The sequence below is a fragment of the Styela clava genome, chromosome 7, assembly GCF_964204865.1.
Source record: "Styela clava chromosome 7, kaStyClav1.hap1.2, whole genome shotgun sequence".
Classification (NCBI taxonomy): domain Eukaryota; kingdom Metazoa; phylum Chordata; class Ascidiacea; order Stolidobranchia; family Styelidae; genus Styela; species Styela clava.
This window is the reverse complement of record NC_135256.1, coordinates 15,000,249-15,013,910: the sequence shown is the minus strand read 5'-3', so window position 1 is coordinate 15,013,910 and position 13,662 is coordinate 15,000,249. Positions and strand designations below refer to the sequence as shown.

Below are 13,662 nucleotides of genomic sequence, written 5' to 3'. Positions count from 1 at the left end.
TGACTGCTGGACTAGTAGTCTACAGTCAGACAGTGGTATGTCCATATCACTAGGGGCGAAGACGCTTTGTTATCATTGTATCCTGTATTTCCTTTTTCTACGCTGTGATGAATAAATACCGAAATGGGAAAATTTCATAATATCGGAATATAGGTATACTATGGGCTCATTCTCCATTTATTTTTATTTTTGACAGATATCTTTATAACTATTACTGTATTATTGAAAATTTGCAAAATGCCGAAGCAAAGTGCCAGATTGGCTCCAACTACGGAGCAGATGCTTTTTGATCCTTTAACAAAATTGGCATCAAAGCATTGGTCAAATGAAGCATTAGAAAAAAGTGAGAAGTTTCAATCAAGTATAATCGAAAAAGTATTTTCGACTGAAATTGTTGGCAAGGAATTCATTCCTCGAAGGCTCATGATGCTGGAGTTCAGTCGGTATTTAGAAAATTATTTATGGCCAAATTTTACACCTGAAACATCGACACATGCATTTGTAATGTCAATTGTATGCATGGTTAATGAAAAAAGACGGGAAAGTGTTCCTGCATGGGAAGTATTCATTGATAAGCCAGAACATTTTGGGCATTTCTTCACGGAAGTTATGAAAATAGTTTTGAATTCAGAACATCCAATTATCCAACGTACCGTGTGCATTGTTTTTTTGAATCACTGCTATAACAGTATTGAAGTTGATGTTGTAAGATTACGAACCCTTCGTACTCTTACACTTGGATGTTGGAAATGCTTACTACCAGAAAGATTGGAAAGTGAACTGAAGAAAAGTACTAAGCTCAAAAAACTTTGGAAATCTATTGCTAAAAAAGATGCTAAAGCTTCGGATGACGAAAATGAAAAATCTGAGTTCGATAGAAGCTTTCTCCGAAAACTGATGGATCATTTTCTCACTCTTCTTTTTTCTACAAATATGAATGATGAAGCTATTGATCATTGTCAAAGATTTTTGCAGTTGATGATTGATCTAGATTCTTGCCTCGTAACTCGAAGAAATTTCAATACTTTACTAGATGATGCTCAATTTGTAGTTCGTTGTCGCCAATCTCAACTCTACAAAAACGATGATGTTTTCTCACAGCTTGTTGAAAATCTTGCAGCTTATGCAGTTTTTGAAGTCAATGATCTTACAGGGGAGGCACTCACAGAACAGGTATGTAAAATATGCCTACTAGAAATTTGGAATGGAAATCATCGAATTAAATGTTTGAGAATGTGTCAAATCTTCGCAAAATACCCCTTCAAACCACGATTTTTCATACTGGGCCTGCTGCCCTCCTAGGCAGCCACGAGCAAAGGCCTTCACCAAGTACCATTCAGACTGACTATATAAATTCCAAGTAAATTGACTGCGACTCATTTAACTCTTTGACTGTAATGTATTTATTTTTTTTGCTTTTGTTTGCTGTCTTTTTTATTGTTTAACATAGTGCATAAAATAACCGAGCGAAACATTCTAACAGTCGAACTAGGTAATTTTATAGAAGAGCAGGGTGTGCAATGGTCAAGAGTCTTTGGGAGAGGGGCACACATTATGAAAATTTATTAAGAACCAATGTTTTAAACTTTATTAAAGCACGTATTATAAATTATTTTTGAACATGACAAATTCAAAGTTCCTGTTTGTTGTTCATGTTTCATCTTAGAAATGATATCCATCTGTTGAGTTGTGTTTGTAATAACTTTTTTATTTTAGGAAATGCTTACAGCACATTATGACCGAATGCAGAAGTTGCAGAGGTGTGCATTTTCAAAGTTTCCAAACTTAAAGGAATTTGCTCTTGGAACTGTAGTACACAATGACAAGCGTGAAGCGCTCAACAAACATTTTGGAGCTTTAAGTTTGGAAGAAATGAAAAAATTATGTGATCAAATTGTAATGAGGGTCAGTGAAGAAGATGACAAACGAATTATACTTGAAATGCTAATAAATAAGTATGAACGACGACCATCGCAACTTGAAGCAATCAACAGACTTCCGCTTTACCCGACTGAAAAAGTTCTTTGGGATGAGAATCTTACAAAAACAGAAAACTTCTTTCATGATAGGACATTGGCACTTCCAAAACTAAATCTTCAGTTTTTGACTCTTCATGACTACCTATTGCGTAACTTCAACCTTTTTCGCCTTGAATCAGCGTACGAAATTAAAAGCGATATTGAAGATGCGGTGAAACGTCTTCAACCTTATCCTACAAATGACGGATCTTCATCTTTTGGTGGATGGTCAAGAATGGCACTACCCATCCAGGCATTCAACGTTGTGGAAGTTGCCAAACCAGATATAGCAGAGTCTTGCCCTTCTCAAGTTCGTGCTGATGTCACAATTGCTTTGTCATCATCAAGGCAACTGAGAGCGGAATGGGAAAATCTACGAAAGCATGATGTTTGTGTGCTTCTGTCTGTTACAGCACTTGAAGTGGATGAAACAGTGAGAAGAGACCGCAGTGTACCATTTCTATCAAAATACCATGTAGTTGTACGAGGTTGTGAGATTGAAGGAATGCTTGATAGTGAAGGTCATGTGATAGAAGAAGGTCCAGAGCCAAAGCCTCAACTTGATGGAAATACTCGTACCTATAGAATCTGGTTAGACACCAATCAATACCAAGATGATATGGAAGCAGTTCTGAAAGATGGTGAACAAGATCCATATGAGACATTCAATGTCATTATGCGGCGCAAACCAAAAGAAAACAACTTTAAAGCAGTGCTTGCTACAATAAGAAATCTAATGAATGTACAATGTGTTGTACCAACCTGGCTACATGATGTACTGCTAGGATATGGAGATCCTGGTGCAGCGAACTACAAAAAGTTAGGACGCATCATTGATAATCTTGACTGGAATGACACTTTCTTGTCTTTGGATCATCTTAAAGAAGCATTTCCTGGTTATGATGTGTCACTTTCTGAGGATTCAGATACTCCGATTCCACCATTCAAATTGTCTTTTCCTGAAGACAAGAAAATTTCAGTCACTGCACACGTGATACCAAATCGTGGACCTTATCCATTTAATGCTCCCCAGAAGAATACAATCAGATTTACTCCAACACAAACTGAAGCAATCAGATCGGGAATGCAGCCTGGTCTTACCATGGTTGTAGGACCTCCTGGTACTGGAAAAACTGACGTTGCTGTGCAAATCATCTCTAATTTGTATCATAACTTTCCAGAACAGAGGACACTGATTGTTACTCATTCTAACCAGGCATTGAACCAGCTTTTTGAGAAACTTATTCATTTAGATATTGACGAAAGACACCTTCTACGTTTAGGTCATGGTGAAGAGGAACTCGATACTGAAAAAGATTTTTCAAGATACGGGAGAGTTAACTATGTTTTGACTCAAAGATTGGCACTTCTGAAAGATGTTGGTAGATTGCAAGAGAGCTTAGGTGTTCCTGGTGACGTCTCATACACTTGTGAAACTGCATCACATTTTTTCAAGTATCAAGTGCTTTCAAGATGGGAGCAATACCAGCATGAAGTTAAAAATGAAAACACTTCTGAAACAGTGTCTGACAAATTTCCCTTTCACTCATTCTTCGCAGATGCACCACAACCTCTTTTTCCCAAAAAGGATTTTGAGCACGATTGGGACATTGCGCAAGGATGTTTCAGGCATATTAAAAATATCTTTGAAAAACTGCAAGAATACCGTGCGTTTGAACTTTTACGTTCTGGCCTTGATCGTTCTCATTACCTGCTTGTCAAAAGTGCAAAGATTATCGCTATGACATGTACTCATGCAGCACTAAAGAGGCAAGATTTAACCAAAATGGATTTCAAGTATGATAACATACTCATGGAAGAGTCTGCTCAGATCTTGGAAATTGAAACGTTTATACCTCTGTTACTGCAAAATCCTTCAGATGGATACAACAGGTTAAAACGTTGGATAATGATTGGAGATCACCATCAGTTACCACCTGTGATAAAAAACATGGCATTTCAACGTTTATGTAACATGGAGCAGTCCCTATTTGCAAGGCTTGTTCGGTTGGGAGTTCCCACTGTAGATCTCGATGCTCAAGGCAGAGCAAGGCCGTCTATTCGCAGTCTCTATAGTTGGAGGTACAAGGTATTGAGAGATTTGCCACATGTTCTCGCACAACCTGAATTTAAGATGTTCAATCCTGGTTTCGTGTTTGATTTTCAAGTTATAAATGTTGAAGATTATAATGGAGTGGGAGAATCAGAACCCAATCCTTATTTCTATCAAAATTTAGCTGAGGCTGAATACTGTGTAGGTGTCTTCATGTACATGCGACTTCTTGGATATCCAAGCTCTGAAATTACAATCTTGACAACGTACAATGGTCAAAAGCATTTAATCAGGGATGTCGTCAGGCAAAGATGTGGTGACAACCCTCTCATCGGATGGCCAGATAAAATCACCACTGTTGATAGATTCCAAGGTCAACAAAACAACTACATTCTTCTCTCTCTTGTCAGGACCAAGACAGTTGGACACATAAGGGATGTACGAAGATTGATTGTTGCTATGTCGAGAGCTAGGTTGGGTTTGTACATCTTTGCAAGAGTTCCACTCTTCAGAAATTGCTTTGAGTTATCACCTGCTTTCAAGCAATTACTGATGAGACCTATGCAACTAGAATTACTAACAGGAGAAACCTACCCTCCAAAAACTCTGCGCAATACAGCTGCACCTAAGTTTGTTATCAAGGATATGGCACAGATGCATCAATATGTTTATGATATGTATTTGACAATTGTGAAAGAAATGAATAAACAAAAAGTAAGCAAAATTTTCATCATGATGTTAAGCCAAATGGCTATATCTATTCAAGTGATTTAATATTACATCTATGCTTTAGGTTGCATTCCAATCACTGGCTGAACCACCTGAGCCTACCACAGAGGATGATAAAGAAAAGAAATTTGAAGAAGTACCAATTGCCTTTGAAGTAGAGCCTCCTGTGTCAGAAACAAAAGATATGGAGCAGGATGAAGTAAGAGGAAAAGATACCCTAATCCTATCCTTAGAAGATAATCGGGCAATTGTGTTATTCTGTGTTTGTTAGGTTCCTCTGGATATTTGTATCCTAAAACACATACATTTAGCACACCAAATCATTTTCTTATAAACTGTTCTGTTTAATAGACAGAATGTGAATTTTTCCCCTTAATAAAAACTAGTCTAAACAGCAGAAAGTACTAGAGGCATCATTGTAGTTCTCGACAGTTAAAGTATTATTTACCCATAGGATTTAAAAATTACATTGTGTGGAAGTTACTCCGAGGTTGTTTTACCCTTTTGTCACTAAATATATTTATTTTTAAATCTAAAGGCGAATTCAGCACAACAGGCTGGAGATGAAAAACAGCAAGCTGTGGAAAGCACAGATAACAAATCAAAGGTAATCATTCATGTATGTAGAAGTAGATGCCAAGTGATTGTATGGATGCATATTACAATACTCTGTTTTTAACGTTGTACTTTTGAAATTGCATTTGTGATAATCAAATATTCTGGCTTCCATACTGAAGATCTAAGCTCAGATCTTGTTGTGCTTAGGGAAAATAAAAGCAGTTGCCCCAGTGGTGTATGTGCTGAATTGGTTGACTCAACTCCCAAGATATGTGACCTCTCACCTTGCAGTATAAACCAATCATGAACAGTGTCGTAATTGCTCGCCTGATTTATATTGTTAAATTGTTAACTTTACTGTTGCCATAATATCACAGATGCTCTAACAAAACAGCATATTTACAGTGTAATGCAGTGGTCAGGAATTTTTGGCTTGTTTGTGCCACAAAATCCTAATCTTGTACTCTACCTAATAACAAGTGTTTATTACCATCCTCACAGGATGGTGATCAAGAACCAGCTCAAAGTGAGGAAAAAGATGTAGAATCTGATGCAAATCAAAGCAATGATGACAAAGATCCTGCTCCAAAGAAAATGAAATTAGATGAGCCAGACGAACAAGAAAAAATTTAGGAATTATCATTTGAAATGATCATGTCTTTTATCTCCTCAATCATAATGTTCTGCCCATGAATGTTCCATTTTGAATAAAAGTCTTTAAAGCAGTTCTAATAATGTATGAATGCTTCGAATGAAAAGGCTCTAATTGTTATCAATGACTACATATAGAACTAGTAGGCAGGTGATTTCAATTAAACTGGTCAGTTGGACAATATATGCCATAGCTTGTTGTATAGATTTTCAGCTAGCTGCTGCATGTAGTCAGTCAGAGTTAAAGCACCCAAACTTATTCAGGTAGAGCCCCATTAAATACAAAGACCTGATTGGAAGCACCAAAGAAGAGCATACTGGTGTACGAGGCTTCCCAACAACAAACAAACCTATATGAATACGGCAAACTATGGGTGATAGGCCAACAGCATTGTGTATCTAAGCAAAAATATGGAGTTTCTGGTGCTTTTTGATGTGAAAGTAAGCTCAACGAATGAGATGTATAGTTTAATTCAACAAATATATTGCATCTAACAGAGAATTACTTATTCACAATAGCATGCTGCAGTACCAGTGGGTTCAAGCAAAAACATCCCAGCATATCCGGGTTTATGAATTTACCATCATGAAAAATCCAATAAGTTTTTCAACTTTATTGAAATTACCAGTACTGCAACAAAATAATATCATGTGAATGGTGAAATCAGATAATAGTTGACATTTATAAAAGATAATGATGCCAATTAACAAATTCATGCACATTGAATGAATGGCCGAAGCAAATGCAGACTCCCATTATTTGGCAAGTTTTGTACAAGCATGTCAATATTACTATTATTCACCAAACACTAATATGAAGAAAGTTTCTAAGAGGATCAGGTGACCTTAAGTTGTAATGCCCACATAGGCGTCTTATTTAAAGAATATTGCATAGTTTGATTATCGTCATCGCTCACTCCTTGTTGGCAACTTGCGCTCGTTTCAGCTATTTCTTGAGTTGAAGGTTTGGTGACATGAATTTCATCAAATGGATGTTCCAATAGATTCAGCAGTTTATGTACTTCTCCATAATTACCATTCTCAGCTTCCTCAATAGCATTCTGTGCAACGCAATTTCTCAAAATAAATGCAGGATTCGTTTTATTCATCATACTAATACGATTCTCATTCAGTTCTACAAGGTTATTAGAAACGGATGCTTCATCGGCTAACCGTTTTTCATATTTATCGAACCATTTTGTCCATTTTTCAACGTTTTCCTTTTTCAAACTATCTTCTGTCATGTCATCTAATTTCTCCATTTTTTCCAGATTATTCATTTCAGTCATAATCATTCCCATTCTTCCGCCTGTCATGATTTGTAAGAAAGCAGGATTTTCACGAACAAGCGCTAATATGGATTGAAGTTGCTGCGGATTCATTCGTGGTTTATAAATTGTTTTCAGCTCTTGAAGGTTGAAGCATGTTAACGAGACTAATTTTATCGTCTCCCCTCTGGATTTACTAAAATTTTCCATTCCTGGAAGAGACATAGAAGATAGTGATCGAAACGTATTTGTAAAATCGGCGCTGGTTTCTTCCATAGTTTTCAGCAGATCTTCAATCAACTTTAGATCTTGTTCTCCCTCCTTGTGAAGCCCTAATTTTTGCCTCATGATTGATATATACTCTGCATCGTATACCTTTCTATAATCGTCGTGTACTGGTGTAGTTTTTGCTAATGGAACCGCTTCCTTGATCGCTTCGGCCAACTTTTTCAAATTCCATTCACATATATCAGGTTGGTTTTTGTACGAGTACCTTCCACCATCATCAGATCCATTGCAAACATAATTTGGGTCGTATCGTTCCATAAACCCAAACGGTCCATAATCTATAGTTAGACCAACTATGCTCATATTATCTGTGTTCAACACGCCATGACAAAATCCAACACATTGCCACTTGGCTACAAGTTTGGCAGTTTTATGACAAATTTCACGATACATTTCAACAAGTTTTGTTTCTTCGTCAGGGAATCTTTCTACTATGTCAGGAAAGAATGTACTGGAAACATATTTGAGCATTTTGTGTAAAAGATCAGTCTGACCAACGCTAGGTCCTGCTCGACCAGTCTCTTCGTCTGTTGGTTTAAAAATTTCAAATGATCCAAATCTAATGAAAGTTTCTGCGATACGTGATATCACAGTACATTGTTCATTTTTAGGATTTCCATCATAGAATATGTCTCGAATCACCCTTGAATCTGATGTAATGCAACTACCTGCTCTTGTTGTGGGTATACCAAGATTATGTATTGCTTCACTGCACAAAAATTCTCTTATGGATGATCTTAACACTTTCCTTCCATCAGCTGTACGTGAATATGGAGTTAATCCTGATCCTTTTAGCTGAAGTTCCCATCTCTGTTTGCTCTTATTGACAACTTCGCCAAGGTACATTGCAGCCCCATCGCCTAATTGACCAGAAAAATACCCAAATTGATGCCCACAATAGCAATGTGAAGCTGGCTCGCTCCCACTCATAATTTTATTTCCGCTGAAGTATTCGGCAAAATCTTTTGACTCTATTGCGTTATCACTCAAGTCTAGAAGAGATAATGCAGATTTGGAGACTCCCACCACTTTGGGAGACTTGACAGGTGTTGGAGTGACAAGTGAAAAGCAAGCACCACTCACTTGACGAGAGCCAGGGACTCTGCTTGTGTCAACTGGAAGTTCTCGTAGAGCAAGATTATCAAATTTAAGGTCTTGCAATGCGCCATCCTTATTATTTGTGTGAAGTTTGTTCTGAGCCATTGCACTTATTGGGTAAATATTATAAAAGATTCCACATATGTTTTTAAACTTCAAGCTTGAAGTAAGGCGATTAGATTGCAAACATATCATCAGATTCCCCGGTTGACCAGGACTCGTCTCGGTGTGTTATTGATTCTAATTTAATCAGTGAGATACAGATAAAAAGGAAAACAGGATTTGATTAGTATGAGTTCAAGTGATCTAAATACTTCCAAACACTTGGGTGGATAACCTTGCTAACCAGACACAAAAAACTGAAGAATGGAATTCCATAAAATTGAATAGGGAAGTAAATTATAAAGTAAAAAGCAGTCTATTCCTTTTATAATCAGAAACCCGTGACACTTTAAATAAATCTAAAATTAAATATTGTTATCAATTAGCGAATACAGTAATTTAAGATAAAAAAGAAGATGGAATAACAGTTTTTATATAGTGTATATTCTAATTTAAATGTGTGACACAGTTGTACAGATGTTCACTCAAAATAAACAAAGTTATGTGGCAAATTTGAAATACCTGGCTCCAGACTGAAATCTAATAAGTTATAACTAAGCAAAATATATCACAGTCGCAGATTTTAACCATCAGCAATTACACTGAACTACACATTCAGAGTTCAATTTAGCATTCATACGTGGTCCGCTTTGTCTATATGCAGATTTGAGGCACACCTCCATTCTTGAACCTCACGCTATGGTCAGTGTTATCCTCCGTTAATCTTTAGAAAGGGCCAACATCTTGTTCTTCAGTGCCATGCAAAATCACTGAATTTGGTTGCATATCAATTTGTAAACTCTCAATATGTCTACCAGGAACCATGGCCAGGCCAAGCATTCTGGGTTCTTCCAAACAATCATTCTCAGTATATTGCAAGTATTCCTGAGCCGAACCAAGTATTATATTCCTTTGTTGATCTGTACATAAGAATTCTCCAATCAATGTCCGGCCATCTGACATCTTGATCCGCATGTTATTCCCTAACCATTTTTGAAGCATGGCTCTTGCATCCATTGCTTTCAGATTTTGTGAAAATACTATTATTACTGTATTATAACCCTGCTGCAAGCAAGCACAGGTAAAATATTTTAATTGTAAAGTATCGAAAACAGCCGAAATGAAATAGGCTTACCTTGATCCGCATCAGAGTTGGATCAATTACATTAATCCAGTTCAATTACTGAATTACAATTACTCCCTTAAACTTTTCAATTACATTACAATTACTCCGTGCAAAAAATATCAAATTACATTTACAATTATAACATTTTGGTTCGTATTTCCTTTTTCACTTGCTCAAAAACTGTTGCATTGCACTTGATGCAGATTAGGCTGCGAGAAGTTTCTGACCCCAATAAAGATGGGGAGAACATCTCTTCAGAGTGGCAGTGGTGACTCCTCTACGGCCCATCAATGCCTCAGTGCTGCTCAAAGATTTAAAAAAGCGGTTCAACACAGGTTTCGGAAGAGTTTGTTTGATGTTCATCCATTTTCAAAATACTTACGGTACCGTAGATTTAGTCTAATTGAAAGTGTAATTGAGCCAAACTTTTAGTTACAATTACACAGAATGAAAATGCCTCCATTACATTACAATTACATGAAAAACTGTAATTAATTACATCAACAATTACAATTGCTCCAACTCTGATCCGCATGTTATTCCCTAACCCTGTAACCATTTTCAGATTTTTGAAGCATGGCCTCTGCCCTCTTGCATCCATTGCTTTCAGATTTTATGAAAAAACTACAATTTCAATCCTGCAACTGCTTAGGTAAAATGGACAAATGATTAACGTTAAATGTAAGCAATCACTCAGCATGTCCATTAACAAGTCAAAAATTACATTCCGACATCAAGCAGGTCGCAGTCACGATCAATAGGGCATTCCGCCAAACGCTATACGACAGTCAGTACCAGGCGTATGTACGCTTTGGAACCTGCAATCACTAATGCAGTAATGCCTACAACGCCGCTCCACAAATAGGCTACGACAAATGAAGAGGGGTAAAAGTGCAAGTCACGATAACATCAGATAACATATGTATACAGACTCTATGAAAATGGAGTCAACAAGGGAATCCGCAATTGTTCGTAGTTGTTCATTTCGTTTTTTTTTTCAATTAAGACAACCATCAAAATATTGTGATAAAGTCTTCTATCATGTTTTTAATACTATATTTCAGTTGTGTTTTCAAAATTGGGATACTTGTCTACCGGAGAGTTTTAGTTTAGTTGCATTAGACTCGATAAATCTGCGATAGACTAGACACAAACTAGCTACCGCGTTTCCCCGAAACTAAGAAATACTCTAAATTAACTCACAACGTAAACTGAATTTTATAAATGATTTTAATATAAGCTTCCTCCCCAAAATAAGACCGAGTCAATAACGCGAATTTTTTTTTGACTATAGACAGTTCATTGCAAGAAATCTTTCCTACACATTTTAAATTATTAATCTAAAACGTGTGAGAGAGGAAAACCTGTTATTTACTTATTTTTAAGTAAATGGATATCGGTTTTCATATTTTGTATATATATTTGAAAATCTCGTAATTCTCTACTTTGTAATTTTGTTTTTGATGAATGAAAATAAAAGACATCCCCCGAAAATAAGCCCTAGTGTTATCATTTGAAAGAAAATGGAAATAATACCCAGTCTTATATTTGAGGAAACACGGTATCAGTATCTTGAATGGACCTTTCCCCCAGCATCGACTTCTTTGTTGACTTCGTGAAAATCAGCAAGATGCAAAAAGTGACGTAATAATTCTCCCTTTTCGCATCCGCTCAGACACTTTTCTCACTCAGACAGATTTTCAAGCGTGGTCGTAAACATTACCTCGTATTCGCGTTTTTGAACTCTATTCGTTAGTTTTCAGTTGTGTTTCGGAAACTTAAATATAAATCAGATAATTCAATGATCACTATGTCTTCCTAGGAGTTTTAATTCGATTGCAGTAATAAAAAATTAGTGTAGAAATAGCTGTGATAGACTTGGCTAAAATTCTTTACCGGTACTTTTAAAAAACAGATTGTTGTATGCGATGAATCATAATAATGGTTTGAAACACATACCCCATTTTACAGGCGCCAACTCGCAAAAGCACTCGAAAAATAGCCCCGAAAATCTTGCAATGGTAAAGTATAGGAAGAATTTTCCAGGGTGAAAGATCGGGGAAAGGTCCATTGCGTGTGGTGGAATATTTTTATTCAAAAACATAATTATGAAACGAGTAAACCAGTTTACACGCGCGTCAAATCTTGAAAATGAGTTTCGTAGCGAACTTGCGGTAACTAAATAAATTCTTTAGTTTTGTATGAAAATGAACATAGTAAACGCATTCCAGCTTGTTCCCACTAACGAAAGTTGCACATTTTCTATAAAAGTTGCTTTAAACACCATCATGCAAAAATTAGCTAGAAGGGGATTCCTCGAAAAATTCAATAGGTTCACAACGACACAGCATGCAAAGTTATATTTATTTTATATAAGCCATCAAACGCATCAATTAACATCGTGAGCACAAAAACAAAAGTAAATCGGTAATTTCTCACTGAAAACTATATATACACAGAAAAGTCTTTCTGACAGCAAGAAAATTAAATAAATATGTACATAACATAGTGAACAGAAATATTACAATTAATATATTTTCAAATTATGTGGTTGTATATTTGAAACAACGGCAATATTATTTATAGAAACAGGACTTTCGAAACTAACAGTTATCTGAGATAAAACTGATATTTATTTAGTTAATTTCAATATCTAATTCACTTTCAACTGAATTTCGTCCGAAATCCTCATTCTCGAAATCGTCTTCACCTCTACTAGCGTACTTCGGTTTTTGCGGTCGTTACAAAATTTTGTTGAGGTTGTTTTTGGCACACGTGCATAAATTATTTCGACACCTATTTTCATACACTTGCAGTTCGCCAACTCAAGTACTGATGTAGGGGCTGGAAGTGGATCCAGTGGCGCAGCCAGGGGGTTTGGGTTGAATGTTTCCCGATTGTTTTCGTCAGCGTGTCAAGTTAATTAGGGTTCCATTATCTTTGCATCTACGTACTTTTGCACCCATGAGCAAATGCACCCATACATTTGTAACCGCAGATTTTAGAATCCACATACAGATCGCACCCATGAACCAGTACCCCATTTGCACCCACGAATTTTCGCATCTATGGACACTATTGTCATTTGCACCGAAATAGAGACATCCTAATGTTATAGGACATAGCAAAGAAGACGAACTCATTATAAACCAGAACGCGATTAATTTAGATTTCCGTCCATTAACTCAGATCGAGGAAAGCAACCCTATGTATGGGATTTTATATAAAAATTTTGAGATTTTTCTGGCGGCAATAACGAATTCGTAAAATCGCAAATTCCAATTAAAATAAGCACCAAAATCTTACGATGGTAAAGTATAGGAAGAGTATTTCGGGGTCAAAGGTCGGTAAAACATCGATTAGCTTCTTTTCGCGGTTTACTAGCTATTTATCAATTTTGAGTTGTATTTTCGAAACTCGAGTATAAATTGAAAAACAGTTGGAAGATCATTTTTCGTTTTTTGAAGAGTTTTGGTTCGAATTTTTCTTGAGGGATAGGTCGGTGAAACATACATTGGATTGGACAGTACGTCGAATTTTAAAATACCTCGAGAATTTCAAGGCTGCCAATACATGTTAAAATTATTTTTTTGTTCAGGTCAAAAATCTTATTTGCATTAATTTTTTTTAATAAATACTGTCCCAACATTCGGGACAATGATTACTAACCAGTTTAAAAAATGAACAAATATAAGTTTAATAAAAATTTTAAATCGGTTTTATTTGTAACAAGTTTTACAATTTAAAATCGACGTGAAATCGAATGTCCGG

The 13,662-nt window shown here is 36.3% G+C and overlaps 2 protein-coding genes across 2 annotated transcripts; one reads left to right on the top strand and one right to left on the bottom strand.

The window, feature by feature from the left end:
• The first annotated feature begins 200 nt into the window (after positions 1–200).
• Positions 201–6,116, top strand: LOC120328956 (RNA helicase aquarius-like). Its single transcript, XM_039395550.2, has 5 exons — positions 201–1,173; positions 1,717–4,785; positions 4,865–4,999; positions 5,339–5,407; positions 5,860–6,116. The coding sequence occupies exons 1-5, from the start codon at positions 238–240 to the stop codon at positions 5,989–5,991; spliced, it is 4,341 nt and encodes a 1,446-aa protein (XP_039251484.2). The 5' UTR covers positions 201–237; the 3' UTR covers positions 5,992–6,116.
• Positions 6,117–6,464: 348 nt separating this feature from the next.
• Positions 6,465–9,496, bottom strand: LOC120328957 (protein adenylyltransferase SelO-1, mitochondrial-like). The gene has a single exon (XM_039395551.2). The coding sequence runs from the start codon at positions 8,856–8,858 to the stop codon at positions 6,846–6,848; it is 2,013 nt and encodes a 670-aa protein (XP_039251485.2). The 5' UTR covers positions 8,859–9,496; the 3' UTR covers positions 6,465–6,845.
• Positions 9,497–13,662: the final 4,166 nt, after the last annotated feature.